Genomic DNA, 26732 nt, shown 5'->3' with positions numbered 1-26732 from the left:
TTGGAAGACATTTTATTACTGATTCAATCTCATTTGTTATCTATCTGTTCTGGTGTTCTCTGTCTTCACAGTTCAATTTTGATAGGTTATGGGTCTTTAGTAATTTACCCATTTCTTCTAGGTTTTCCAAACTGTTGATATTTTTTTTTTATCTTTTATTTAATGAATATAAATTTCCAAAGTACGACTCATGTGTTACAATGGCTTCCCCCCCCATACCGTCCCTCCCACCCACAACCCTCCCCTTTCCCACTCCCTCTCCCCTTCCATTCACATCAAGATTCATTTTCGATTATCTTAATATACAGAAGATCAGCTTAGTATACCTTAAGTAAGTATTTCAACAGTTTGCTCCCACACAGAAACATAAAGTGAAAAATAATAGATGATTTTTTTTAAATGATGATGAAATCAGATCAGACCTATTGTCATGTTTAATCCCAGTGAGAGTCAAGTTGGGAATTGATAATTTCTTTCTTTCTTTCTTTTTTTTTTTTTTTTTACAGAAGATCAGTTTAGTGTACATTAAGTAAAGATTTCAATCGCCAAACTGTTGATATTTAGTTGTTCATAATAGTCTCTTTGTATTTCTGTGGTCTCAGTTGTAACATCTCACTTTTCATATCTCATTTTATGTCTTTATTCTTGATTAGCTAAAGGCTCATCAGTTTTGTTTATATTTTCAGAAAACCACTCATCAGTTTCTCTGACCTTTTATACTTATTTTTTAGTCTCTATTTAATTTGTTTCTGCTATAATCTTTGTTACTTTTTTCTTTCTATTAATTTTGGTTCTGGTTTGCTCTTGTTTATCTAGTTTTTTTTTTTTTTCAGTTGCCCCAGCAGATTGTTCATTCAAAGTATTTGTATTTTTTTAATGTAGGCACTTGTTATAAATTTTCCTTTCTGGACTGCTTTTGCTGTATCCCATAGATTTTAGTTATGTTGTACTGTCATTTTTATTTGTTTCAAGAATTTTTTAAAAATTCCACTTTGGGGCCGGCGCCGCGGCTCACTAGGCTAATCCTCCGCCTAGCGGCGCCGGCACACCGGGTTCTAGTCCCGGTCGGGGCGCCGGATTCTGTCCCGGTTGCCCCTCTTCCAGGCCAGCCCTCTGCTGTGGCCCGGGAGTGCAGTGGAGGATGGCCCAGGTGCTTGGGCCCTGCACCCCATGGGAGACCAGGAAAAGCACCTGGATCCTGGCTCCTGCCATCGGATCAGCGCGGTGCGCCGGCCGCAGCGCGCCGGCCGCGGCGGCCATTGGAGGGTGAACCAACGGCAAAGGAAGACCTTTCTCTCTGTCTCTCTCTCTCACTGTCCACTCTGCCTGTCAAAAAAAAAAAAAAAAAAAAAAAAAAAAAAATTCCACTTTGGGCCAGCGCCGTGGCTCACTAGGCTAATCCTCCACCTGCAGCGCCAGCACTCGGATTCTAGTCCCGGTTGGGGCACCGGATTCTATCCCGGTTGCTCCTCTTCCAGGCCAGCTCTCTGCTGTGGCCCAGGAAGGCAGTGGAGTATGGCCCAAGTGCTTGGGCCCTGCACCCGCATGGAAGACCAGGAGGAAGCACCTGGCTCCTGGCTTCGGATCAGCGCCGCACCAGGCCGTAGCGGCTATTTGGGGGATGAACCAATGGAAGGAAGACCTTTCTCTCCGTCTCTCCCTCTCACTGTCTAACTCTGCCTGTCAAAAAAAAAAAAAAAAAATTCCACTTTGATTCCTTCATTGACCCATTGGATGCTCAAGAGAATATTGTTTAATTCCCATGTATAGGTACAATTGCTAAAGTTCCTCTTGTCGATTTCTAAATTTGTAACATTGTAGCCAGAAGAGACATGCTATAATTTCAACTCTTTTGAATTTGTTGAGGCTTGTTTTGTGGCCTAACATATGGTCTTTCTGGAGAATGTTCCTCGTGCTGATAAGAATATGAATTCTGCAGCTGTTGAGGGATGTGTTCTGTAAAAATGTCTGGTAGGTCCATTTGGTCTATAGCATGGTTTCACTCACTCCAGTGTTTCTTTCTCTGTTTTTTATCTAGATGATCTGTCCACTGATGAAAGTGGGGTGCTGAAGTCCCCAGTTATTACTGAATTAGAGGTTATCACTTCTTTCAGATCTTATAATGCTTCTTTATGTAAGTGGATACTGCAGCATTGGGTATATTATATATGTCTGTGTGTGTATCTGTGTGTATACATTTGTTATTTCTTCTTGTTAAATGGATCCCTTTGTCATCATACAGTGACTTTGCCTCTTTTTACAGTTTCTGAACTAAACTACTTTCTCTGATACAGCTATACCCACTCCTGCTCACTTTTACTCCCGATTACATGGTGTATCTTTTTCTACCCCTCCACTCTCAGTTTATGTGTGTCTTTACGGGAGAAGTGAGTCTCTTGAGTCTTGTGTTTTAATTTATTCAGACAGTCTATAGCTTTTAATTGGGGAGTTTAATCCATGTATATTCAAGATTATTCTTGACAAGAAACACTCCTGTTAGATTATTTTTTGATTATTTATATATTCTTTGTTCCTTTCTTCCTCTCTTGTTTTTCATGTTTGTGGTTTGCTGTTTTCAGCAGTGGTAGGATTTGATTCTCTTTCTGGCTTGTGTATCTGTACTTTCATGTATCTTCATTGTGTGTGTAGTGATCTTCCTTTCACTCCTACAGCAGGGCTCCCTCAGGATGTCTGTAGGGTCAGTCTCATGGTGATGAATTTCCTCCATTTTTGCTTGTCATGGGAAATTTTTATTTCTTCTTTCCTGGAGGCCAACTTGGTAGTGGAGAGGATTCTTTCAGGACTTTGAACTTATCATCTCATTCTCTCCTGGTCTGTAAGGCTTCTGCCAAAATGTCTACCATTAAGCTAATGGAGATTCCCCTTTGAGTGAATTTACACTTTTCCCTGCTGTTTTTAGAATTCTTTCTTTATCTTGCATTTTTTGAAAGTTTGCCTGGGCCTAAGTGGGGAGGGGGACTTTTCTTTTCTCATATCTATTAGACATCCCTTGAGCTTCCTGGATCTAGATTTCTGTATCTTCCCAAAGGTTATTTCATTGACTAGGTTTCCTTTGCCCTTTACCTTCTCTTCTCCATCTGCAATACTCATAATGTCAACATCTGCTCATGTAAGTCTTCCATAAGACTCCAAGGTGCTCTTTGTTCTTTTAAACTGCTTTTTCACCCTTTTTAAAAATTTGACAGAGTCATTTCAAAAGATCTGTCTTCAAGCTCAGATTTTTTTTTCTTGTGCCTTATCAATTCTGCTATTGAGGCTCTCAATTGTATTTTTTTGTATTTCAATTATTGAATTCCTTAGCTCCAAATTCTCTTTTATGATCTCTAAATCTTTGCTGAATTTCTCATTCATATTATGAATTATCTTCTGAATTTTGGTAAACTATCTCATTCTCTAGAATCTCAGTAATCTTCCTTTAAAATATTCTGGTGAATTCTTTGTCAGGTAATTCATCCATTTCATTTTCTCCGGGGTATGTTGCTAGAGAGTTATTGTGTTCACTTGAGGTGTCATGTCACCTTGTTTTTCCATGTTTCTTGTGTCCCTACACTGGGATTTGTGCATCTGGTGGGTCAGTTACCTCTACCTCTACTTTCTTGCTAGCAATATGTCCTCAGATGTTGGCTGGATAGGCTGTATTTGTTTTTGTTCCAGGTGGGTATTTTAGTATAGTATTAATGTGATATCTTCAGCTAAAATCAACTTTGATGACATCTACTGGTGTCTCAGTGGTCTAGGCTGCAGGCATTGTGGAAGTGCACTATCAGCTGGGATATAACTTCTTCAGGTAGAGTGGGCTTTCTGGCACTTCTGAATATGGCCATCTGGTTGTGGATGTGAGGTTCCCATCAGTCTCCATGAGTTGTATGAGAAAGGGGCCATCTCTATGGGCCCTGGTGAGTACAGTACAGAGTGCAGTGTCTAAGGGGAGCATATGCTCATCCACACCCATGTACCCAGACGGGGCACTTGTTAGAGTTTGAAGGTTGCACAAGTGACTTTGTAGAGCCTCTTTGGTATGGCTTCTTCAGGGAGGTCTTCCCAGCTGCTTCCTGGGGCTAAGAGTGGATGAGTGGGTCTGCTTGCTGCCTTCTGGGTAGCAGGAGGCAGAGAAGAGCCACCTAACTATGTTCTGGGAGCCTCTGTAGGCCATGCCTCTTGGAGTCAGCCACTCAGGTAATTCTAGGGCCATGCAACGGTGGGCAAGGCCTCCTGGCTAGCCCATAAGACTGGCTGTTAGAGCTGCTGGGAGCAGCTGCCTGGCTGCTTCACAGGACTCCATGTGGGTAGGATCTTAGATCGCTCCATGTAACAAGGATCTGGGTAGAGGAGGGTGCAACGTGAGCCGGACTCTTTCTCAGAGCAGTGCGAGGTGTGGAACCCAGCAGCTCCCCACACAGGGCTCAGGGCATGCGAAGGTCACAGAGTTCTCCAGCAGTAAACGTCTCAGGTATCCGCAGGGTGAGTGGAGACTCCTGAGTCCCTTTAGGTTTAGGGTTGATCTCGAGAGGCAGCAGACACTGTGTGCTTAAGTCTCTTCCGTTCTTCCTTGCTTTCTCTCTCTCTCTTTCTCTTTTTCTTGCATTTATTTATTGTTACTTGAAAGTCAGAGTTACAGAGAAAGAAGGAGAGGCAGAGAGATCGTCTATCCACTGGCTCACTCCCTAAATGGCCACAAACAGCCAGCGCTGGGCCAAGCCAAAGCCAGGAGCCAGGAGCTTCATCTGAGTCTCCCATGTGGCCATTTTCTGCTGTGTTCTCAGGAGCATTAGCGGGGAGCTGGATTGGAAGTAGAGCAGCCGGGTCTCGAACTGGCACCCATTTGGGATGCCAGTGTCTCAGGCAATGGTTTAATCTGCCATGCCACAGCACCAGCCCCGAGGTCCCTTCTTCCTGAGGTCATCACACATCTGTGGCTCCAATGTCTCTGTCACATTCCCACAGCACTCTCATGTTCTGCCACCCCCTACTCTAGGGAAATGGCTGTTGCCTTCCCCTTGTTTTTGTCCTCTATTGTGAATGAAAGTGCACCAGGCACCTCTAGTCAGCTATTTTAGTGCCCGGAGAAATGTGCTTTTTATTTTTATTCCCTAGTGTCAGAATTCCTCTGGCTCAGCTAAGCCAACCCATGGCAAATGGACATCAGCAGATGCCCTGAACCTAGCTGATCACCAGAGTTCTTGAAGCAAGGGGTGGAACCACTTGTTGCTCCCAGGAAGGGTTGGGAGGAAGGAAGTGGGCAAGACAGGGGGAGATGAGTATCCTGTAGGGTGGGCCAGAGAAGCAGCTTGGGGCAGGAGGGTGCTAGAAGAGAATGGGGGTCTCAGATGTTGAGGCTGTTTGCTGAGCAGTGTGTGAGATGGCTTGTCCTGAGCTCCTCCAGTTCTTCAGTAAAGTCTACGAAACCCAGGACTGTTTAGGATTTTCGTGTTGTGGAACCACCTGAAGAAACATCAGATCTTCCAGTGGAAGATGACAGTGATTCAGCCTGTAGCCCTGGGGTCTGAAAGGAGCTGAGAACACAGGGACCCCGGGGTTCACAGACCCCAGAGAGCCTTGGGCTTCTACACGCCACAGAACTGGAGGCGATCAAGCAGATGTTACCTAATCTCGGGGAGTGGGAAAGCTTCCAGCCAACCACTCAACCCTGAAACAGAAAAGTGAGAAGAAAAATGGAAAATGTGGTTTGGCTCTATAAGTGTGATGCTAATTACAACCATTTGTGCAAACTGCTTTCCATTAATGCTTAATTGCTTAGCATGCAGTATAACAATTACCCATTGCATGAACTACCCATCACAGTCACTGAATTTTATTTGCCTGCACATGCCTTGGCCTTCCTCAAGTCTTTCTTTGGCAGCCTGGCTGTCCAAGGGTTAACAAAGTGGTTTCACTCGCAACTTAGAGGTGGGGGGCACAATACTCAACATGTGGGTAATTCTGATTTTTAAGGGACAGATAACCTTGTGCTGGCATAAATATCTGCATATTGTCTGGTCTTTGGGGCTTGGCCAAAAAAGGAGAATGTGAGTTCTAACATTTTGTGTCCCTTTGCCCTTTTTCAAGTTTAAGAGACCTATAAAGTGTGCCTCATCAAAGCAACTAGGTCCCTGCACACCTCTAAAATAGAACTTGAATAATCATTCCCAGCCAAGGTCAATAACTCATCCTAAGTCCACGCTTTAGAGAAGAGAATAAAATACAGAAGCAATTCCTCAGGGTACACTGAACAAAGACAGTGGATGAAAAGGCTCTTCAGTGGTTGCCCCTGAAGAAGCAGTTTGGAAGCAAAGGAAGCCAGCCCACACTTTCACAGAGGCTGCTTAGGAGATGATGTCTCCACCGGTCTCTCGAACTCTTCTTGATGGCCTACTGTGTGCCCGACTCTGGCCCAGTACTATGGAGGAAGAGTGAGAAGTGCGGTCAAAACAAACAAAACTTTGAACCCTTGCTTCTCTCCTCAGGGAAATGGTAACTGGGTGCAGTGAGGGGACGGAGACGCCTAACATGAGCCCAGATACAGACATGAGAAGAGAGAGAAGAAGCCCAGAGAGATGAGCAAAGCAATCTTACTTCTGCAAGTTGTCTGATCCGAGTTGAGGATGTACCCTTGTTTGCACCTGCAGACGTACGATCCTGGGGTGTTGATGCAGAAGTGGGCGCAGTTATGTTCCAGGACGCTGCACATGTGGACGGCTGGAAGGGAACACATAGGAAGCTACGTGAATGGCTGTGCCCACTCTAACTTCATTCCACCCCACAGACATTTACTCCGAATACTCTCTGGGAAGGAGAAAGGAGAGGGCAGGGCCCAAAGAGGGGCAAACAGGAGCCCCTGTCTTCCAGGGGGGTTACACTTTAAGGCAGACAAGACAGGTGCATATAAATGCCACCAGCATTTGTGAGGGTACTTCTAAAAGTCTGCAGAAAATGGAATTAAAACAGAAGCTTATTTAATTGCAAAAAAATGAATTTATGTGTTTTTCTTTTTTTTTTTTTTTGTTAATTAATTTATTTAAAAGTCAGAGTTTACAGAGACAGAGAGAGAAAGAGAGAGAGAGAGAGAAAGAGATAGCCCACAATGGCCAGGGCTCGGTCAGGCCAAAGCCAAGAACCAGGAGCTTCTTCTGGGTCTCCCACATGGGTGAAGGAACTAAAGCACCTGGACCATCTTTTGCTGCTTTCCCAGGTGCATTATCAGGGAGCTGGATTGGAAGTGGAGCAGCCGGGACTGGAACCAGAGCCAATGCAGGATGCCCGCGCTGCAGACAGTGGCTTAACTCACTGTACCGTAGTGAGAGTCCTGCATAGGTTTTTCACAGTATACGTTTTTCCTTGATCTATTTGAAGACATTGTATATATATGATTTCAAAACTTTCATGCATCAAAATAAATTTATCTTTTAATTCTGTTTTCCATGAATTTCTGAAGTATCGTCATGTATAAGGGCCACAGAGGGTCAGGTCAAAAGGAAATGGCTTAGGCTGAATCATGTGAAATTGCTGTCGATTGTTTTTGGCCTACAGAAACAGATACTGCTGCTTTAATTTCATAATACCCTTTTATTGGGCAGGAGGATCAGAAAGTTTACTACCACCAAAAGGGGCATTAGCTACAAATGTGGACTTTTTAGTAGGCAGCAGTAGAGGAAAAGCTATCAGTTAAATGAGAATGTGTTAAAGACCCAACAGTTTCTCAGGATTATAAACCCCAAGAGGAATGTAATTTTTCAATATGCAAAGTATACAAAAAACTGTGGAGTCAAATATGCATTCATATGTTTCACGTTTCCAGAACCTTTATGTCTTGCTTTAAAATATTTCTGCAGGAGCAGGCATTGGACTAGTTGTTAAGATACCCACAACCCATACAGGTGTACCTGGGTTCAAGTCCCAGCTCTGGCTCTCAATTCCAGTTTCCCGCTAATGCGGGTCCTGGGAGGCTGCTGTGATGATTCAAATGATTGGGTCCCTGCCACTCACAGGAGAGACCTGGACTGCACTCCTGGCTCTCAGCTTTGGCCCCAATCCAGCACGGGTTGTTGTAGGTGTGTGGAGAAGCAACCCAGCAGATGGAAGATCTCTTTTTGTCTCTGTCCCTCTGCCTCTCAAATAAGTACATTTTAAAATTTAAATATAAATAAATAAGGTGCCAGCGCTGTGGCGTAGTGGGTAAAGCCATCGCCTACAGTGCCAGCTTCCCATATGGGCACCGGTTCAAGACCTGGCTGCTCCACTTCCAATCCAGCTCTCTGTTGTGGCCTGGGAAAGCAGCAGAAGATGGCCCAGACCCTTGGGCCCCTGTACCCCCATGTGGGAGACCCGGAGGAAGCTCCTGGCTCCTGGCTTCAGATTGGTGTAGCTCCGGCCATTGCAGCCATCTGGAGAGTGAACCAGAGGATGCGAGACTCTCTCTCTCTCTCTTCCTCTGCCTCTCTGTAACTCTGCCTTTCAAATAATAAATAAATCTTTAAATATATATATATATAAGACATTTCTGCATTTAATATTTGAAGAGTCTCAGCTTTCAAATACATCAATTCTTATATAAGTTTTCTTGGAGCTCATAAAAAAATCCCATTTTTTACATCTCAATTTATGACCTTACTCAATAAAATGCAACTTGAGCATATTTAAAATTAACAAGCATCAATATAAACAGGACAAGTTATGTAAGTGTTCTCATTAATAAAAACAATGTCTATACACAGGAAATATTTTTATGAAACTAAAATAAAAGGGGCACTCAAAAGCTAAGAGCAATCCCATTAATCCAGTATGTAGGAAAACACAGCTACTGATGAAATCCACCTTTAGTACACATCTCCACATCTAAGTAAGAAATATGGGGGTAATAAAAGAACCAGAAGAGTAAAACTGTTTTATTTCATAGCAAAATAATTTAGGATGTACTGAGTTAATAATCTGTATATATTTAAGCTTCTGTTAGGCTACAAATAGCATTAAGAAAAGTTCGTAGAATAAATCCAATCATAACTTTCAATGAAGGATGAAATAGACATCTTTATTTGTGTGTGTCTGTGTGACCCTGGGCAATGTTCTTAACTTCTTTTTATAAAATGGAGATAAAAATTGGCATCTACCTTTTAAGGACCATGTGAAAGTTAAATTAATTAAGATGACTGAGTACTTGGAGCTGTGTCTGGGACCTGGGCAATGCTCAATACCTCTTAACTATTTCAGAGCCAAGGAAAAGCAGCACGGCATTTTGTTTAATTTTATATATATAGGTCTATCCTATACATTCCTATACTGATCTTCAACTTGGATTTCACTCAGCCTTAACCACAGAGTCTGTTCATACTGATATAGGGACCATATTGCATGGAATCTAAGATGCACCCCAATTTCTGAGATGTTAAAATGTGAAGACATGCACAGTTGATCTTCATTATTTGCAGATTCCATATCTGAGAATTTGTCTACTATTGAAATCAATCAATACGCATAGCACTTCCACATTTGTTCCTGGACATGCTCAGAGCAATGAAAATTTTGTCACAATGTAGATACCAGCTGCAGTCAAACAAGGCAACACTATGCCTTCTTGTTTCAGCTCCCGTATTCTACACAGCAAATCAATGTCCCTTTAATGATCTATTTTGTGTCAGGTTTTTTTTTTTGTTCGTTTGTTTGTTTTTTGTTTTGCATGTTAGTGCATTTGCTTGCAATTTTGCTGTTGAAATGGTCAAATGCTGTCTACTGTTCCCAAGCTCAGGAAGCTGTGAGGTGTCTTTTTGGGGAAAATACGTACAGCTAGATACGCTTCATCTAGGCGAGAGCTAGAGATGTTGGCCATGAGTTCAATGTTAACAATCAACAACACATACTAACTAAGACATCTTTAAACAGGAACACATTTAAAACAAAGTTACATGTTAATCAGCTCACAAAAACATCAGATGACCAGAATCTAGTCCTGTCTATCCACTGCTTCAGTTGTCACTAGTTCAGGGTTTGCAGTGACTTTACAGAACACAATTACCTTGAATAATGAGAACCAACTATCTCTTAGACTTATCAAATCCTTTTGATTGCCTTATCCACCAGCCATATGACTATTCATGATTATTTTATTTAACCATTTCCCCACAGGTCAACATTTGGGTGGTTTCCAAGGTTTTGCTTTCACAAGGCTGTGGTGAACCTTTTCAGCACATCTTCTTGAAGGCCCATGCAATTGCTTCTCTAGGACTGGGTCCTACTTTAAACAGAAGTCGCCTCATTGCCTTCCAAGAGGGCTCACACCAGCTATGCATGACAGTATCAGTTCTCACCTGCTCAACACTTCAGCACCCAGTCTTATCAAACGTTAAGTTTTTGACAATCTTATAAAGGGGGAAAAAAAAAAAACCACTGTCCCTGTTTCAGTTTGAACCCTGGTAGTTTCTCTTCTTCTCCTGGACTGCTGGAGTCAAATTACCCGTGGGCACGGGGGCATTCCTGAGGCACCTGCACATGTCACTGTCTCTTCCACAATGGAGTCTAGGCCACCACTGGACAGCAGTCACCCACTGTTGGGGGAGCTCATGGGAGAGGCCTGGTCCCTAGTGCCTTTATCTGGGATCTCGATAGAGCAAGAAGACAGGAGCTGGAATGCAGAGGAAGCATTGGGCAGTAGCCAGCCCGGTGGGTGAGAAGATGGTTTTTGGAAATGGACCACTTGAGAGGGCAGCCTTACCACCTGTTACGACTTTGTACAAATTACTTAATTTTTTAAACTCCCTTTCTTCACCTGTTAAGTGAGGAAATTAAAAGAACTATGGCATAGGGGTTTGGAGTGGCACCTTGCTACTGAGGTTGATGTTGGCCATGACACATGAAAGAAACTGGAACCAGAGACAGTAAGTTTGGTGCAACAGAGAGAGCACTTGATTAGGAGCCAGACGGCTCCTCTCTACCCCTCCTAAGAAAAAGAAGGCCAGGTAACCTGTTCTTCACCTGTGGCGTAAGGACACACATGGTCTCCAGGGTCCCTCAAGACTGACAAGGCTAGTATTTATCTGTGTAGCACCTCTTTTTTTTTCTAGAAACTTCTTTCTTTGCTACAAATGTGTGGTAACTTTGGTCCTTATTTCTGTGAATAATACAACTCATTCCCCAAAACCTAGTTTAAGTTGCATTTCTGATATTTGCAACCAAAAAAACTCAAACATTTTTACTGTGGCAGAATAAAACATGTCTATCAGTGGAATTCCATTGGTAAGTGCTGAGGGCCCCAGGCCCTGCTCTCCTGGGTGGGCCTTCAAGGGTGGGATGATAAAGAAGACACAGTCCCTCCGCCTCCTCCATTGCCCTGCCGGGAGCCTTCCCACTGCCTCACTTCTCAAGAGGCCTTTTGGGTTTAAACCCAGTCACGGCTTTGTCAAAGGTCGGGGGAGGGACAGCTAACTAGTCAGCGGAGGAAGCCACTGGCTGACTGAAAAGAACGATTACTGAGTGCACAGAGACTCTGATGTCATCTGGCCTCTCCACTTCACAACAGCATCTCAAAGGGGTGCAAGAGGTGTAGACTTTGCCCAGGCCGATTGAGGAAGGGAGTGTCTTAACATTATTAGTGCCTGGCTTGGGTGGGGTGGGGCTATTAGGGTAGGAACAGCCTGGCTCCAGGCGAGGCTGATACAGCCGACACTAAGAGGTGAACTACAGGCTGGCCTGCTAGGTGACAATGAATCACCACCACGCTGGGGCCAGACCTGCTTCCTGGGTGGCAAGATGGTAAAGTTTAGGACGTGTGGGACTGGGTCATCTTGTAGACAGGACCTCAATTCACAGCACATCTGACGGCCTCCAAGTTTCTCTGGTGGTCTCAGGGGTGGCCTGGGAATTCAACCTCAGGATTTCCCTTTGCTGTGGCTGCTGTGGAAGCCACTGATTCTGACTGTGGGTATAAAACCGCTGCTATGTTCAGGCTCATGGCCACATGGCCGGAGAGAGCCAAAGCCAAGCTCTCACCCGGGACTGTCTGGCTTCAGATCCCGATCTCTTCAGAATCATAGGATTAAAGCTCCTGCCTTGATCTCACCTGCAGCCTGCCTGGCTCCTCCAGTCGGCAGACCCAGCATCGCTTTTGAGTTCTGTTTACAGAAATGCCGGACTCACCAGTCACCTTTGCTACGTACAGTGATCTTGGACAAATTATTTCATCTCCTGGGTCTCACTTTCCTCTTTGTAGAATAAGAGCCTCTTCTTCACAGGTTTGTTACATAACTAAATGAGGAAACAAATAGCCCAAAACAGCTCCTGGACAGACCCAGGCATTCTCTGGCCCAAGCTCCCCCGTTCCAGATGACTCTCTGAGGTCTCTGAAGTGCGCATCTCATAGAGCGAACATCCCATTGCTCCACCGGCTTGGAAGTCTCAGGCCTGGCACATGGAGGCTAAGAGCTTAGGCTCAGAATCTCTAACTCTGCTGCCTGCACTTGCTTATCCTTCCTAAGTCTCCATTTCCATTTCCAGTGTTAGGTAGGAAGCTAGAAATTAGCCTGTGTGTGAGAGAGGGGCCTATGGGCACACCTTGGAAGCAGCCCAGGATTTTACACTACAAAGTCCTACCCGGACCCCAGTAACTTCACAGGTGGTCTCAGCCTTCCTTCCAAGGATAGCCCCCATCCCCAATCCTCTCTACTCAGCACCAAATGGGTTACCTAGCCAGATAACATTAGGTGATAAAACCTCACAGCCTTCCCCCAAGGCAGACACTCTGGGGGAAGCTCCTCTGTCCATGCCAGGTGGGCTCCCCAGTCTGACAGCACCGAGCAGTGAAACCTCGGGAGGAATTTCACCTGATTCACACTCAGCGCATCCTTTGTCCTGGAAGAGGAGGAGAAGGGGAAGGAGAACTGGACCCCTTTCCCTTACAAGCCCCAGACTGACTACAGACTGCACGCTCAGCTCTCAGCTCTTTCCTGAGCCTCCCATGTGGCCTGCCAGGTTCATTCTCTCCACTAAACCAGGTAACCTTGCTTTCTCCAGTCTGGGTGATGAGGCATTCTTTCAGATTCTGTCTGGAAAGGGGCCCATCCATTCTGGCAGATGTCCTACCCCATTAAAACTTGCTACTTTGCTACCCACTCCTCTCTGTCTCACATCTGAATTTCTTTTTTTCTTTTTTTTAAGATCTATTTACTTATTTGAGAGGCAGAGTTACAGATAGAGAGAGAGAGAGAGAGAGAGAGAGAGAGAGAGAGATCTTCCCTCCTATGGTTCACTCTCCAGATGGCTGCAACCACCAGAGCCAGACCAAGGAGCCAGGAGCTTCTTGCAGGTCTCCCACATGGGTGCAGGGGCCCAAGCACTTGGGCCATTTCTACTGATTTCCCAGGCCATAGCAGAGAGCTGGATCAGAAAAGGAGCAGCCAGGACACTGAACTGGCACCCATATGGGACACCTGCACTGCAGGCAGAGGTTTAACCTACTGCACCACAGCACCAGCCCCCTTATTCTTTCTTGTTCAAAGACAAGAACTTATTAAGTATTAACTAGATCAATGTATGCAAAGTACCCAGCACAGGACAAGATGAGCTGTCATTATCATCAGGGGGTAGCTCAACAGAGGCCTAAGGAGCACATGAGACCACCCAAACCCTCAGAGTTGAAGCCAGCACTGTGGTGCAGTAGGTTAAGCCGTCACTTGTTGTACTGGCATCTGATATCTGAGCATCAGTTCAGGTACTGGTTGTCTTGATTTTTTTTGACAGGCAGAGTGGACAGTGAGAGAGAGAGACAGAGAGAAAGGTCTTCCTTTTGCCGTTGGTTCACCCTCCAATGGCCGCCGCAGCTGGCGTGCTGCAGCCGGCGCACTGCACTGATCCAATGGCAGGAGCCAGGTACTTATCCTGGTCTCCCATGGGGTGCAGGGCCCAAGTATTTGGGCCATCCTCCACTGCACTCCCTGGCCACAGCAGAGAGCTGGCCTGGAAGAGGGGCAATTGGGACAGAATCCGGCGCCCCGACCGGGACTAGAACCCGGTGTGCCAGCGCCACAAGGCGGAGGATTAGCCTAGTGAGCCGCGGTGCCGGCTGTCTTGATTTCTAATCCAGCTCCCTGCGAATGCACCTGGGGAGGCAGCAGAAAACTGCCCAAGTACTTGGGTCCCTGTTAGCCACATGGGAATTCCTGGCTCCTGGCTTTGGCTTGGCCCAGACTTGGCTGTTGCAGTCATTTGGGGGAGCGAACAGACAATGGAAGATCTCTCTCTCTCTCTCTCTCTCTCTCTCTCTGTGTGTGTGTGTGCTTGTCTCCTGCTCTCTCTCTCTCTGCCTTCCAAATCAATTAATTAAAACCACCTCAGAACTGTCACTTGCAACTTGGAAGATGCTCATCACTGTTATCTGGTCATTGGTGTACAGCTCAAAACTGAGCTCCTTTGCCAAGCCTGTGGTTCAGTGTATTTGATTGTGATCACACATGACATGGAGCACAATGAATAGGGCTCTTCAGTTTATAGCACCTGCTCACACCTCCCCTCTCTGCTTATAAAATCCCCATTTTACAGATGAGGCAACTGAAGGAGAGGGAGCAAATGGATTCACTCTGCATTCTACAGCTGGGGTCTGCTCCTACTCACCCTGCAAAGTTTTCCCCCGAGAGTTGTACCCACCTCAGTGAATGCCAACTGCAAAGCCTGGTTTGCCTGGCAAGGCTGGAGCATGGAGATTACCATCAGAAAATGGTTCACATTAAAAAGGAATTTATAATTCCCAACATGCCGAGGAGTGGAATGAGCCCTTCGGTCTCCTGCCTGTTTGTTCTTGCATGATGTGCTGAGCAAGGGCGCTAACCTGTAAAAAGGGAGAGGCAGGGTGGTGCTGCCTCCCCAGCTTTCCATGAGGCTCAAATGCAAAGTCCTAAGGGAAAGTGTTTAGTAAGTGTTCGTTATTGCAGTCTTTACTGTGCAGCAGATAAAGAGGCCCTGGGGCCTCCTCAACCTTTCAAGAGAGTGGATGAGTCTGCTCTGCAGAGCCCAGAGGGGCAGGGAGGGCGGCTGCACCCCACACAGCGGATGGCACACTCCCAGGGCTCCATTTCTCAGCCACACGAACAACTGGGAAAAAACCACGTTTTCTGGTTTTCTTTTCTTTGTTTTTTTTTCTTCTCCTTTTTTTTTTTAAAGGGATTTCTTTACTTATTTGAAAGGCAGAGTTACAGACAGAAAAGGAGGGAGAGAGAGAGAGAGAGAGTGAGTCTTCCATCCATTGGCTCACTCCCCAGATGGCTGCAGCCTGGCTGGGCCAGGCTGAGGCCAGGAGCCTGAAGCAGGGGCCCAAGCACTTGGGCCATCTTCCACTGTCTTCCCAGGCACATCAGCAGAGAGCAGGATTAAAAGTGGAGCAGCTGGGGTTTGAACTGGCACCCTTATTGGGATGCCAGCGCTACAGATGGCAGCTTAACCTATTACACCACAAAGCAGCACCCCACTCCCCAAGTTTCCTTAGAGCTTCCAGATTACAGCAAAGATGATGGGGCTAGGGGGCTGGCGCATCCTGATGGAACAAGGACATAAGCCTCCGCCATTACAGCTTCTTGCCTGAAAGCAAATAAAATTCCCTTTTACCCCTTACTCCTGCCTTCTTTCAAGAGACCTGCTTAGCCTCTATCATTCCCCACCCCACCCCTTGCATTCTTTTCCAGGTTTGAAAGCCCATGAGAAATCTGAAAAACCTGTATGGAGAAATTCATCTCCAACTACTGCCCCCTCCCTCCTCTGGACCCTTAGCCCACCCTAAGATATATAAGGCCTAGCCCCCTGGAAATGTATTTTTCTTGAATAAATTCATTCTGGCTGCAAGTTCATAGTCTGTCTTCTCTCTGTTCTGTGCCCCTTTCCCCTACACATCCAAACTTCCTATTACTTCTTCAGCCTTGCTGGAGCAGGGGTGCGGTGTAGCCGCTGAGATGCTGCATGGGACACCCACGTCCCATATCAGAGTACCTGGGTTTGAGTCCCAGCTCATCCTGATTCCAGCTTCCTGCTAATGCAGTCTGGGAGGCAGTGGCCATGGCTCAAGTGGTTGGATCCCTGCTGCCCATGTGGGACACCCGGTTTGAGTTCTAGCCCTGGCTTTGCAAGCATTCGGAGAGTGAACCAGCAGAGGGACTATCTCTCTATCTCTCTGCCTCTCACATAAGTTAAATAAATAAATAAATACTTGATTGTACTGCCTTGCCATTAAGCACATGGAGAAGGTTTTTTTCATGGACAGGTTCACATTCACCCATAAGGAGGTCAGTCTTGCTGTGTAACTCCTCTGCCTAATCAGATTATCTTTCCATTTGCTGATAAATCCACAGTGCTTATAAAAGAACTCCACCATTAACATTTTCCAAAACTGTTACGGAACCAATTTCTTTTTTTAATATTTCCAGGAAAGGGGAACGTAAATTCTGCAGAAGTCATTTAAAGTCATAAACCTTAAAAATGTTTGCAGCGTGTTCTACTGATTGAAGTTTTCCAGTTGTCTTGGGCCCTGCACACCACAATAACACAGGCTCTCTGTGGCGCCAGGGAACAGCACTTCTGAACATTTTCCAAGTGACACTGAAAAGAAAAAGGTTATTTCTGCTTCATGGTATTGATTTTTTAAAATAAAACTTTGGATTCTGGAGGCAAAAAGAAGTCTGCTTTTAAAAAAAGTTTTATTTGAAAATCAAAAACATACAAGGATCTTCTATTTACCCAAATGCCCACAGCAGCCACGGCTGGCCCAGGCTGAAGCCAGGAGCCAGAACCTCCATCCAGGTCTCCCATGTGGGTGGCAGGGGCCCAACTACTTGAGGCATCACCTGCTGACTCTAGGGTGCATATAGACAGGAAGCTGAAGTTGAGAGCAGAGCTAGGACTTGAACCCAGGGACTCCAACATAGCATGCAGGTATTCTTAGCGGCAGCTTAGCCACTGTGACAAATACCTGCCTTGGAGTCTGTCTTTTGAGGTTCATTCTTGGCAAGAGGATTTGTTTTTTAAAGATCCACCAAAGCACATCCTCCTTCTTGCCCCGTGAGGCCTACCCCATGGGGCAGGAGGCTTTGTCACATCCTGAGATCATTCTCTGAAACTTCTGCGGGACCATTTCCCCTTCCTGGGTGCTGGTGAGGAGTTTGGCTCTTCAGCTCATTCTCCACTCATACTCTAGAACAGGACCAGGCATTATCCATAGAAATCTCCTTTATTTCCCCAGCAGGGAAGCATGGTCGTTTGAGGGGACAGGAGCCTCTGGAGTGGACAAAGCTGGACCGGACACCATTTACCAGGTCAGGTTGCAATTTTCCAGGTTCCAGGGATGATGGGGGAACCTGGGCTGGCACTCTGGGCCCCTGCCCTCCTGGAGGAAGGCACGAGAAGGCAACTGCAGGAACTGGAAACCAGGGAGGGAGCAAATTGACTTGCTGAGAAAAGTGGAGGCAGGAGCTAGGCTTGGAGGTCATTAGGGAGAGTATGGGAAGGAAGGGCGGGATGCACCTTGTGGAAAACAGGGTTCAAAATCCAGAGAGGAGTGTCCGGCTTTGTGGCGCAATGGGTTAAGCTGCCTCCTGCAATGCCGGCATCCTATACAGGTACCGGTTCAAGTTTCAGCTGCTCCACTTCTGATCCAGCTCCCTGCTAATGTGCCTGGGAAAGCAGCAGAGGATGGTCCAAGTGCTTGGGCCCTTGCACTCATGTGGGAGACCTTGATGAATCTCCTGGCTTCAGCTGGGCCCATCCCTGGCCACTGCAGCCACTTGGGGAGTGAACCAGTGAATGAAAGATCTCTCTCTCTCTCTCTCTCTCTATATATATATATATATATATATATCCCCTCTCTCTGTAACTCTGCCTTTCAAATAAATAAAATTAAAACTATCAATTCTAATGCCTAGTTATCAAATATCTTTCCAATAAAGATTAGATAATTCAGAATTTTTTTAAAAAAAAAGAAATTCAGAGAGGAAAGAATGCTCTTACAGAGCATGTAGGTCAAGGACTTGAACAGGCATGGGTGGTGAGCTGCACCTGCCACCCTAAAAGGGAGAGTGACAGCTACACCTTGGGCCCCTACATGCACTGATATGCTGGACCTCTTTTTTTTCTTAAATATACATAGACCACTTCATGAATTTGTTCTCATCCTTGCACAGAGGCCAGGCTAACCTCAGTATCACTCCAATTTTAGTATCTGTACTGCCAAAGTGTGCAACGGGCCTCTTTGTTGGTTGAGGAGCATCAACTGCTAACATCACCAAGGGGCAAAGATGTGTGGTACTCTGCATCATCCAGGGAGAGGTTATGTTGTGCTTTCTGTCCTCCCATTCTGCTCCCTCCTTCTACTCGGGAAATTCAGGGCAGCTCAGTGTGTTACAGAAAAAGTCTGTCTTCCCTTATCCATTCTGCTCTTTGGACTCAAATGTCACCTCCCCAGGGAAGGCTCCCCGAACACCTAGGTCTACGTTAGGCACTGGTTATCTGCTCTATCACACTCTGGATGCTTCCCCCACCATGTTACTTATTTGTTTGTCTAATAATATGCCTAATTATCTGTCTCCCTGGCCTAAACGTAGGCCCCCCAAGAGAATGTTACTTGTCTGTCTTGGTCTTTGCTGAACAGCCACTGCCGCTACAGCACCTGGGACAGCGCAGCCCAGAGCAAACACTTGAAGGCGAATGAATGAATCCCACAGATTCCCCCAGAAGAGCCCCAGAGGAGCAGACTTACTGCACAACTTGTTCTGGAACACAGATGTCAGCGACTCGATCTGGCTGAAGTTGGCCACCAGGAAGACGTGGTCCTCGTGGGGCTCACTCCCAATGGCCTTCAGTGTGTTAAGGTCCACCTGGCCCACACCGATGGCAAATATCAGTATGCCCGTGTCCCGTGCCTTGGCAGCCACTTCCGCCACTGAGTCCTGTGGCCTTCCATCTGTCACAATCATTATGACGCGGGGCACATTCTCCCGCAGGGGCCGGGCCCCTTCAGCTTCCGAGAATGCAATGTTCAGAGCATACTGGATGGCCAGCCCTGTCATGGTACCCGTGGACAGATGCCTCATCCTCTTGACGGCTCGCTCGACCTCAGACTTCCTCTTGAAGGTCTTGAGGGAGAACTCATTCTTGACTGTGCTGCCATACTGGAGCAGGCCGACCCGTGTGACGTCGGGTCCGATGTCCAAGAACTGCAAGATGTCCACAATGAACTCCTTAACTTTTGCATAATCGTGGGTGTTGACGCTGCGGGAGCTGTCGATGATGAAGACCAGGTCTGCTCGCTTATTCCCACAGGAGCCCTCTGGGGACACAGGAGAGGTCAAACATATTAGAAGTGAGTCAGGGGCTCCGTGCAGACTGGCTGTTGTTGGAAGTCCTGGGGCTGATGAGCACCTTTCAAACCTCCAGTCTTCATCCACTGTCATCCCCCCTCAGGAAAGTTATATGGGGATACACACTCATGGCTACTGGCTACAAATGGATAGGAGTTCTTTTTGCAAAATAAATGAACATATTCGTTTATAGAAAGTCACCAATGCAATTTTTAGGTGGGAAAACACCCAATCAGGGTCAAAATTACTTTGTTATTTAGCACATGTCATTCAAGCTTGGCAAAGAACACACCAGAAGCTTAGGACAAGGCTCAACGTCAAAAAGCTTAGAGTCTATATGGAGAGGCTGCAATGGAACAATGCAGAAGTAACTAGTGAGGCCAGCGTTATGGCACAGCGGGTTGTTTATGCTCGTGATGCTGGTAACTCACATGGGGGCGTCAGTCTGAGTCTTGGCTGCTCCATTTCCCACCCAGTTCCCTGCTAATGTGCCTGGTGCCTGGGAAAGCAGCAGAAGATGATCCAAGTACTTAGGCCCCTGCTACCCATGTAGGAGACCTGAATGGAGTCTGGCCTCCTGACTTTGGCCTGGCCCAGCCCTGGCTGTTGTAGCCATTTGGGGAGTGAGCAAGTGGATGAAAGACTTTCTCTCTCTCTCTCTCTCTCTCTGACTCTCCTTCTACCTCTCTCTTTTTACTCTGCCTTTCAAACAGATAGTATGAAACTGTGTGGTTCTGACAGTTAAGAGAACAGGGATACTGATGTGCTGGGGTCAAGGAGACGGGCCATGAGCTGCCCTGTGGATGCAGTGTTTGGATTGGAGAGAAGGTTCTCATGGAGAGGGACCCATGAACAGAAGCCCAAGATGAGTGAATGTGTTGAACAACAGAATATGTGAGAAGACCTTGGAAAAGGGAACACTAGGAGCTGCAGGCAGGAATTTGTTGGGAGGATAGCCTGAAGTCACCCATGAAAGATCTTTAAATTCAGACTGAGAGACTTGTACAGGATGCCACCTGTGACAAAGCACCTTAGCATCATATTATGTGACCTGTCTCTCCCATGTTAGGTAATACAAGTCAATTGAGTCTGGTAGGGGGTTGCCAGGTAGTTGATCCACAAGGTTGTTGAATTCATCTGGATGGGAGATGGACTAAGATCTCAAGCAGAGAGGCAACAGTGGAAAAGGAGAAAAAGGGACCCAACCAAGACACATTCCCACCAAGGACAGTTAAACTGGGAAAAAAGGCACGTGTAAAATCTCCCTCTTACCACCATGACTACCGTCCTTGTGACTCAAACACCAAGCAAGAGGCTGTGCGAGGCTTCAGTCCACAGATGAGCTCACTGCTTCCATGTATCTGGGATGTGGAAGATACTGGATGAGATGAGGGGGGCCCCCAGCCTCAGTGGGTGGAAGCTGGGCCCTCCTGCTGGGATTTCCCAGATACACTGAGCTACTGCCTTTGGCAGGGGTGAGTCCCTCCTCCCCCTCCTGCTCATCCCCCTTCCTGGACTTAGCAGCTAAATCAGGATTTGAAAGGGATTAGAAAAGGGATCCCAAATGCTTGCCCTAAATCGCAGTCACCACAGCTGCAAGAATGGAAGAGAGAGCCAAAAACAGAACAGTGAAGCCAGTCATAAAGATGAGAAGTGGGAAAGGCACATGAGGTCAGCCCGTCCTGGCTGGCTCGCCAGGCCGTGACTCCTCCTCGAGGGCCTGCACACACACACACCTCATCATGGCAGCCTCGCCAGTGTGACGACTATAGGGCAGGAGGCAGCCCCAAACGCCAGCAGCCTGGCAGAAAAGCATCCTTCCACTGCCGTCATGTAGAACACTGGGGGCTGGGTGGATTTTAAGATGAGCTTTCTCAAACCTGAGGCCCCAGAAACTGCCTTGGAAGACCCAGTGATACGATCAATAGAAAACCCGACCTTTGTAGGTTTTGAAATCTCTTTTTCCAGAGCACTTTCATTACAATGGTCTCACTTGATTTTCTGGACAGATGAATATATGAAGGCAACGAGAGTTTGAAAATCTTTCACGATTTGGAAAAAGAAAAAAAATGTAGAGAGATGATGCTATTTCTCACCTTTTTGTGTGTTGTGAGAATTTTAGGAAATGATTTGGGTAAACAGCCAACATGCCTGCCCCACCCCCACCCCAGCTCTCCTTTCTCAGCTGTCACTTGTGCCTGGCAGAAGCAAGGCTACAGGCATCACTGTGAAATGAGTGCTACACACACCTGCCCAACAAGGGAAGTGGAACTAAAATCCACTCAAACCCTGACCCCACAGGGGCTGAGTCCACTCAGAAGCATCTAGAAGGTTGCATCGCAAGTGTTTGTGAAGGTACCCATAGTCTAGCATAGGCCCTGGACTAGAGCGGTGAACAACAGATCTATAGGTGTCCAGAAAGACAAGGGCCAGACACTCCCAGGACCCAGGCTGCCCACTCCCACCCTCATCCCCATAGGAGCTGCACCTGCCCTGCCCTTCTTGTCTGAGCTTCCTGCAGGGAGAACACAGCTCAGTGACTTCCACCTACTGAGGGGAGCAGGGCCCAGGTTTAGACCCTGCCATGGGGGAGCACATTAACTAGAGGCTCCTGTCAAGGGGAGGAGGTGCACACTGGCCCCCAAGAATTCGGCTCCTCAGAAGATCTTTGGAAGCAGGGGTTCTCCTTGGACTGAGATTTTTATCTTGGGTCGTCATCAGGGTGTGACTAAGCATTCACAAAGCATCATACACAATTGAAAGGTGCCATGCAGAATTGTGTGTTAAACTCGATTCATTCCCACCAAAACAAACGGGTAGCTTCTATAATGCCTGGATGCTCACACAAAGGTTCAGAATGTTTTTGGAGGTTCCAAATGAACTGTGGTTCTGCATTGAAACCAACAAGTCCTGGCGGCCCAAGTGACCAAGTCTCTTCAAGATGTTTCCTTGGGTCCCTGGGGGTCTCAGAGCTACAGTGTCACAGCTAAATCCCTGGAAGGGCTGGTTCCGTATTCTCAAACCTCACCATGCATCCTAGCTCCCTGGAGGATGTGCAAAAAGCAGATCCATTGGCCATACCCCCAGAGCTTCTGATTCAATCAATAGGTCTGGGGTGGTGCCTGAAAACCTGTGTTTCTTTCTCTTTTTTGACAGGCAGAGTGGACAGTGAGAGAGAGAGACAGAGAGAAAGGTCTTCCTTTTCCGTTGGTTCACACTCCAATGGCCGCCACGGCCAGCGTGCTGCGGCAGTGCACCGCGCTGATCCGATGGCAGGAGCCAGGTACTTCTCCTGGTCTCCCATGGGGTGCAGGGCCCAAGGACTTGGGCCATCCTCCACCGCACTCCCTGGCCACAGCAGAGAGCTGGCCTGGAAGAGGGGCAACCGGGACAGAATCCAGCGCCCTGACCAGGACTAGAACCCGGTGTGCCGGCACCACAAGGCTGAGGATTAGCCTAGTAAGCCGCGGCGCCGGCCGGAAAACCTGTGTTTCTAACAAGTTCCCAGGTAGCATCAATGTTGCTGTCCAAGGACCATTCTCTGAGAATGTCTGGTCTAGCAGATATAGAAATCTCTGATAAAAGACATTCTGAGAATTCTTGGCCTCATCATCTCATTGCAAAGTCCCCAAATCTTGGGAAACTCATGGCATTTGTCTTTGCAGTCATGTGGCTGGAACACAGTTATTCCTGAGTTACTCCTTTTGTGGAATTAAATGGAATTGTGGGTGGTGAAAAAGGCTTCCGGTGGAAGGGACTGAGCAATCCAGGAGAAGATGAGAACCATTAAGTGAAGATGTTCTAGAGCAGGTATGGTCCCTGCTAACAGAGTCCTGGATTCCAGAGCCCCCATCTTTGCCACTATGAGGGAGCATAAACACTTGGAATCGTGGGATCCTGGGTTAATAAAATCTTGGTCACTCATTTTACAGAAGGGGAAAGTGAGGCTCAAAAAGATGACTCTGCTTCTGCAAGGCCTCAGGGACCCCTACAGGCAGATCTGGGACTTTCCCAGCATCCCACTGTGGATACCCTCAGGAAATCCTCACTAGAGCTGGACTTACGGCAGGAATTTTGCAAATACTTGGGTGCACCCTGAAATCTCTGCTCTGCCAAGCCTCACAGCTCTCCACACGGGGACTGCTGAGAGATGTCCCCAGAAAACAGACTCCCCTCTGTGCGTTTCTCTCCCACTATTACCGCTGCCTCTGATCAGGGGCATCCCTGCCTCCTTGGCCGGGGAGAAAAACACACAACAACCTTCCTTTAGGTCCCTGCCTTTGCCCCACTGCAGTAGCAGTCGGAAGAGAGTTTACGGGCACGCAATAAAATGTCATTCTTCTAGCTGTAAAGTGATGGTCTGGACTCCATCAGTAGTACTTCCAGCACTGTCAGTGGAACTCCAAAGTGGGCACTGGGCCAATGGCTAGCTCTCACCTTTGCAGAGAAAGGGAGTCTGCGCCAGCATGACCCTAAGCACCTCTTCTAGCTCAGCGGGATGGCACTGTGCGGCTGCAGCGCTCTTTCCTGCTCTCGGGGTTCCAGCCTTGTCACGAGAGCCTCTCCTGCTCCAGCTACATTCAGCCACGCCCATGGGCTAACAGCGTTTGGGGAAAGCAGCGATGTGAATATCTATGACAAGGCACGGTGGTTTCATCTGGGGACTGAAAGGGCTCTGAAATCCTACAGGACCAACCACGGAGTCCCGTGATCTTAGTGCAGGTTCAGCCTCTGCCACTCTCCTTTTTGCTCCTCGGTCTCTTCCTCTGTAAAATGGGAATAATGATACTTGTAGGACTGTTGTGAGACTCAAAAAGAACATATTAATAATTTATGGCTCGTATTTGTTGAGCACTTCATAGGGGCCAGACCTTGTTCTGCAGGCCTTATATGTTGTCCTGTTGAGTCGTCACAACCACCTCTGAGAAGCAGCTAATTCCCTCTTCACGGATGGCAACAGTGAGTCCCGAGGGAGGGACGACTGGCTCAGGGTCTCCTTCCTGGCAAGCAGAGAGCCCTGATGTGAACCCCTCTTGTCTACCCTGCTAGCACTAAGAGTTACGAGCCCACACTCTTAGCCAGCAAGCTCCGCTCAGCGTGGATGGGAAAGGATCTTACCCTCTGAGACCTGCCATCCCCAGAATATTCAAGATACATCAGAACTGGACCAGCTCTCTGGGTCAGTTTTTTTTTTTTTTTTTGCTTGCCTGGAATCAGGGCCCAAGCACTATGGCTCGCACTGGCCTGCCAACTGCCAAGTGCTTCTCCCTCTCTAAATGCCTGTTTGTATTCCTTTTTAAAGAAAAAAATTCATCAAATAATGAAAACAGATGCTTGCCTTCCGAATAGCAGCAGCCCAGTAAATCAGGCTGTTAGTCATTCACATTCTCATTCCCTTGACAAGTGCTTATTGGGAGCTCGGCAAGAGCAAGCTCCCTTGGGAGGGTGAAGGACTGGATGGTGTGATGGACAGACAGTGGCCACCGGTCTTTGAGGCTTGTGGGGAAGAACAGGAACACGTCCAGGCAATGGACAAAGGCCCAGAGAACCGGACTTCAGAAACGGTGCAGCTTCCTATCAATGCCCAGCAGAGCTCCCACAAGCAGATGGTTTGTGGGTTCCTTGCCAAAGGAACCGTGAAAAATTTAATGATACAAGAGAAAAACCATAACAGTTTCTAGGACAGTAGGGGGAGTAAATCAATTAGGGAACTAGAAAATGGTTTTCAGGCAGCATTCAAGACCTATTTGAAGGAAGTAATCGTGAAATGTAACTGAGAACAGTTGATCTGGTTGTGCGTTTTTGCTGCAGCCACACTTAGCTGTGCAGGTAGAAGGGGAAAAGCAGGCAGAAGCTGGATGCAAGCAAGGTCATCAGGGTAAGTCGGGAGCATGGCAAAGGCAGTGACTGCCATGGTTTCCCAGGGAGTTAGAGCTGGGAAGTAGAGACAGGAAATAAGGATATGAAGGGCAATGAAGAGATAGCAGGATCGATGGACTGAAAGTCCGAACAAGGTCACAGAATTGTTGCAGCTGGAATATTGGAAGTGCAGTGGAGGACAGGAGGTTCCTTTTGAGTTGAGGAACTGAAGTTACCACAGAGTCTAGAAAAGAGAAGCACATGGCCAAGATCTCGTGGAAGATAAGAGTACTGCAGAAAAGAAAGCCAAGCTCTTGAGAGGTGCTTCATACGGAAATGGAACTCAGCAACACGCAAGGGTAGTGCTGGGGACGGTGGACGGAGCCAAGAGCTAAGGTTGCTCTTGTAATAAGCAGAGGTTTTTTTAAAGAATTACCAAAAGTGGGCCGGCACCGCAGCTCACTAGGCTAATCCTCCACCTGCGGCGCTGGCACCCCCGGTTCTAGTCCTGGTTGCTCCTCCTCCAGTCCAGCTCTCTGCTGTGGCCTGGGAAGGCAGTGGAGGATGACCCAAGTGCTTGGGCCCTGCACCCACATGGGAGACCAGGAGGAAGCACCTGGCTCCTGGCTTCGGATCAGTGCAGCGCGCCAGCCGAGGGGCCATTTGGGGGTGATGAACCAATGGAAGGAAGACCTTTCTCTGTCTCTCTCTCTCTCACTGTCTAACTCTGCCTGTCAAAAATAAATAAATAAATAAAAAGAATTACCAAAAGTGACCAGAAACACTGTGAAACATGATTAGAAATAAGAGTAAAATGTTATAAAGAGGCAGAGAAAACAACAGCTCACAAGGGTACAATAGGGAGAAAATTAAAGCTGTTCTCTGATGAGAGAGATGGAGAAAGAGAAAATCATGATCATTAGGAGCCAGCAGGAGCTTAGGAGGGCAAAGAAAGCAGGCAATGTTTCCTTTGAATTCCTAGAACAGAACAGAATAGGATCCAGAGAAACCTATAGTTTGCATCTCAGCAAGGGAAAGGATTGGCTCGAGTGAGGCAGAAGTGAACATTCCATGTCTGTGGAACAGTTAGGTAGAGCCAACCATTCAACGAATGTTTAATGGGTACCTATTGCAAAGGGCTCCCAATTATCAAAGGCAATCATACACAGAACAATAATAGAGCATAATAAAGCAGGCAGGCTGGATAGATAGGCAGAGTGTGCTGTGGGTGGTGAATGTCACTGTGTCAAGCCAATCTTGAGTGAGGGCTCTAAATGATATGTGGAGGGGGACAATGAGAGTGGGAAGGGTTGACTACTTCTTGGCACAGACACCCAGGCTCTATGGCAAGCTTTGCAATGTCCTTGTTTGTCCCTGGCAGACATTACTAATCAATTCTGGCCATCTCCCATTCAGCCTGGACTCAGCCCCCGGATCTTTCAACACCACATTCCAGGTACTACAGACGATCTACAGAGCTGGCACATGAAATGGAATTACTTTGCCAACCTGGTTTCAGAGTCTGGTGCTCTGCAA

At 47.0% G+C, this 26732-nt stretch overlaps 1 protein-coding gene and 1 pseudogene across 7 annotated transcripts in view; both read right to left on the bottom strand.

Moving 5' to 3' along the window:
* The window catches only part of MATN2 (matrilin 2), a 152750-nt gene that overhangs the window by 80999 nt on the left and 45019 nt on the right, over window positions 1-26732 (bottom strand). For all 7 annotated transcript variants that reach the window (XM_089336359.1, XM_089336361.1, XM_089336363.1 and 4 more), the window contains exons 3-4: window positions 18737-19306; window positions 6595-6717 (exon numbers count right to left, since the gene is read on the bottom strand). In XM_089336359.1, the coding sequence (XP_089192485.1) occupies window positions 6595-6717; window positions 18737-19306 (693 nt within the window). The remainder of the gene's footprint in view (window positions 1-6594; window positions 6718-18736; window positions 19307-26732) is intronic.
* Window positions 18118-18218, bottom strand: LOC149126281 (U6 spliceosomal RNA; annotated as a pseudogene).

The sequence above is a fragment of the Oryctolagus cuniculus genome, chromosome 6 (assembly GCF_051225735.1).
Source record: "Oryctolagus cuniculus isolate XC-2025 breed Fujian yellow rabbit chromosome 6, ASM5122573v1, whole genome shotgun sequence".
In the NCBI taxonomy this organism is placed as follows: domain Eukaryota; kingdom Metazoa; phylum Chordata; class Mammalia; order Lagomorpha; family Leporidae; genus Oryctolagus; species Oryctolagus cuniculus.
The sequence above is the reverse complement of the archived record's forward strand: the minus strand, read 5'-3'. Positions and strand labels throughout refer to the sequence as shown.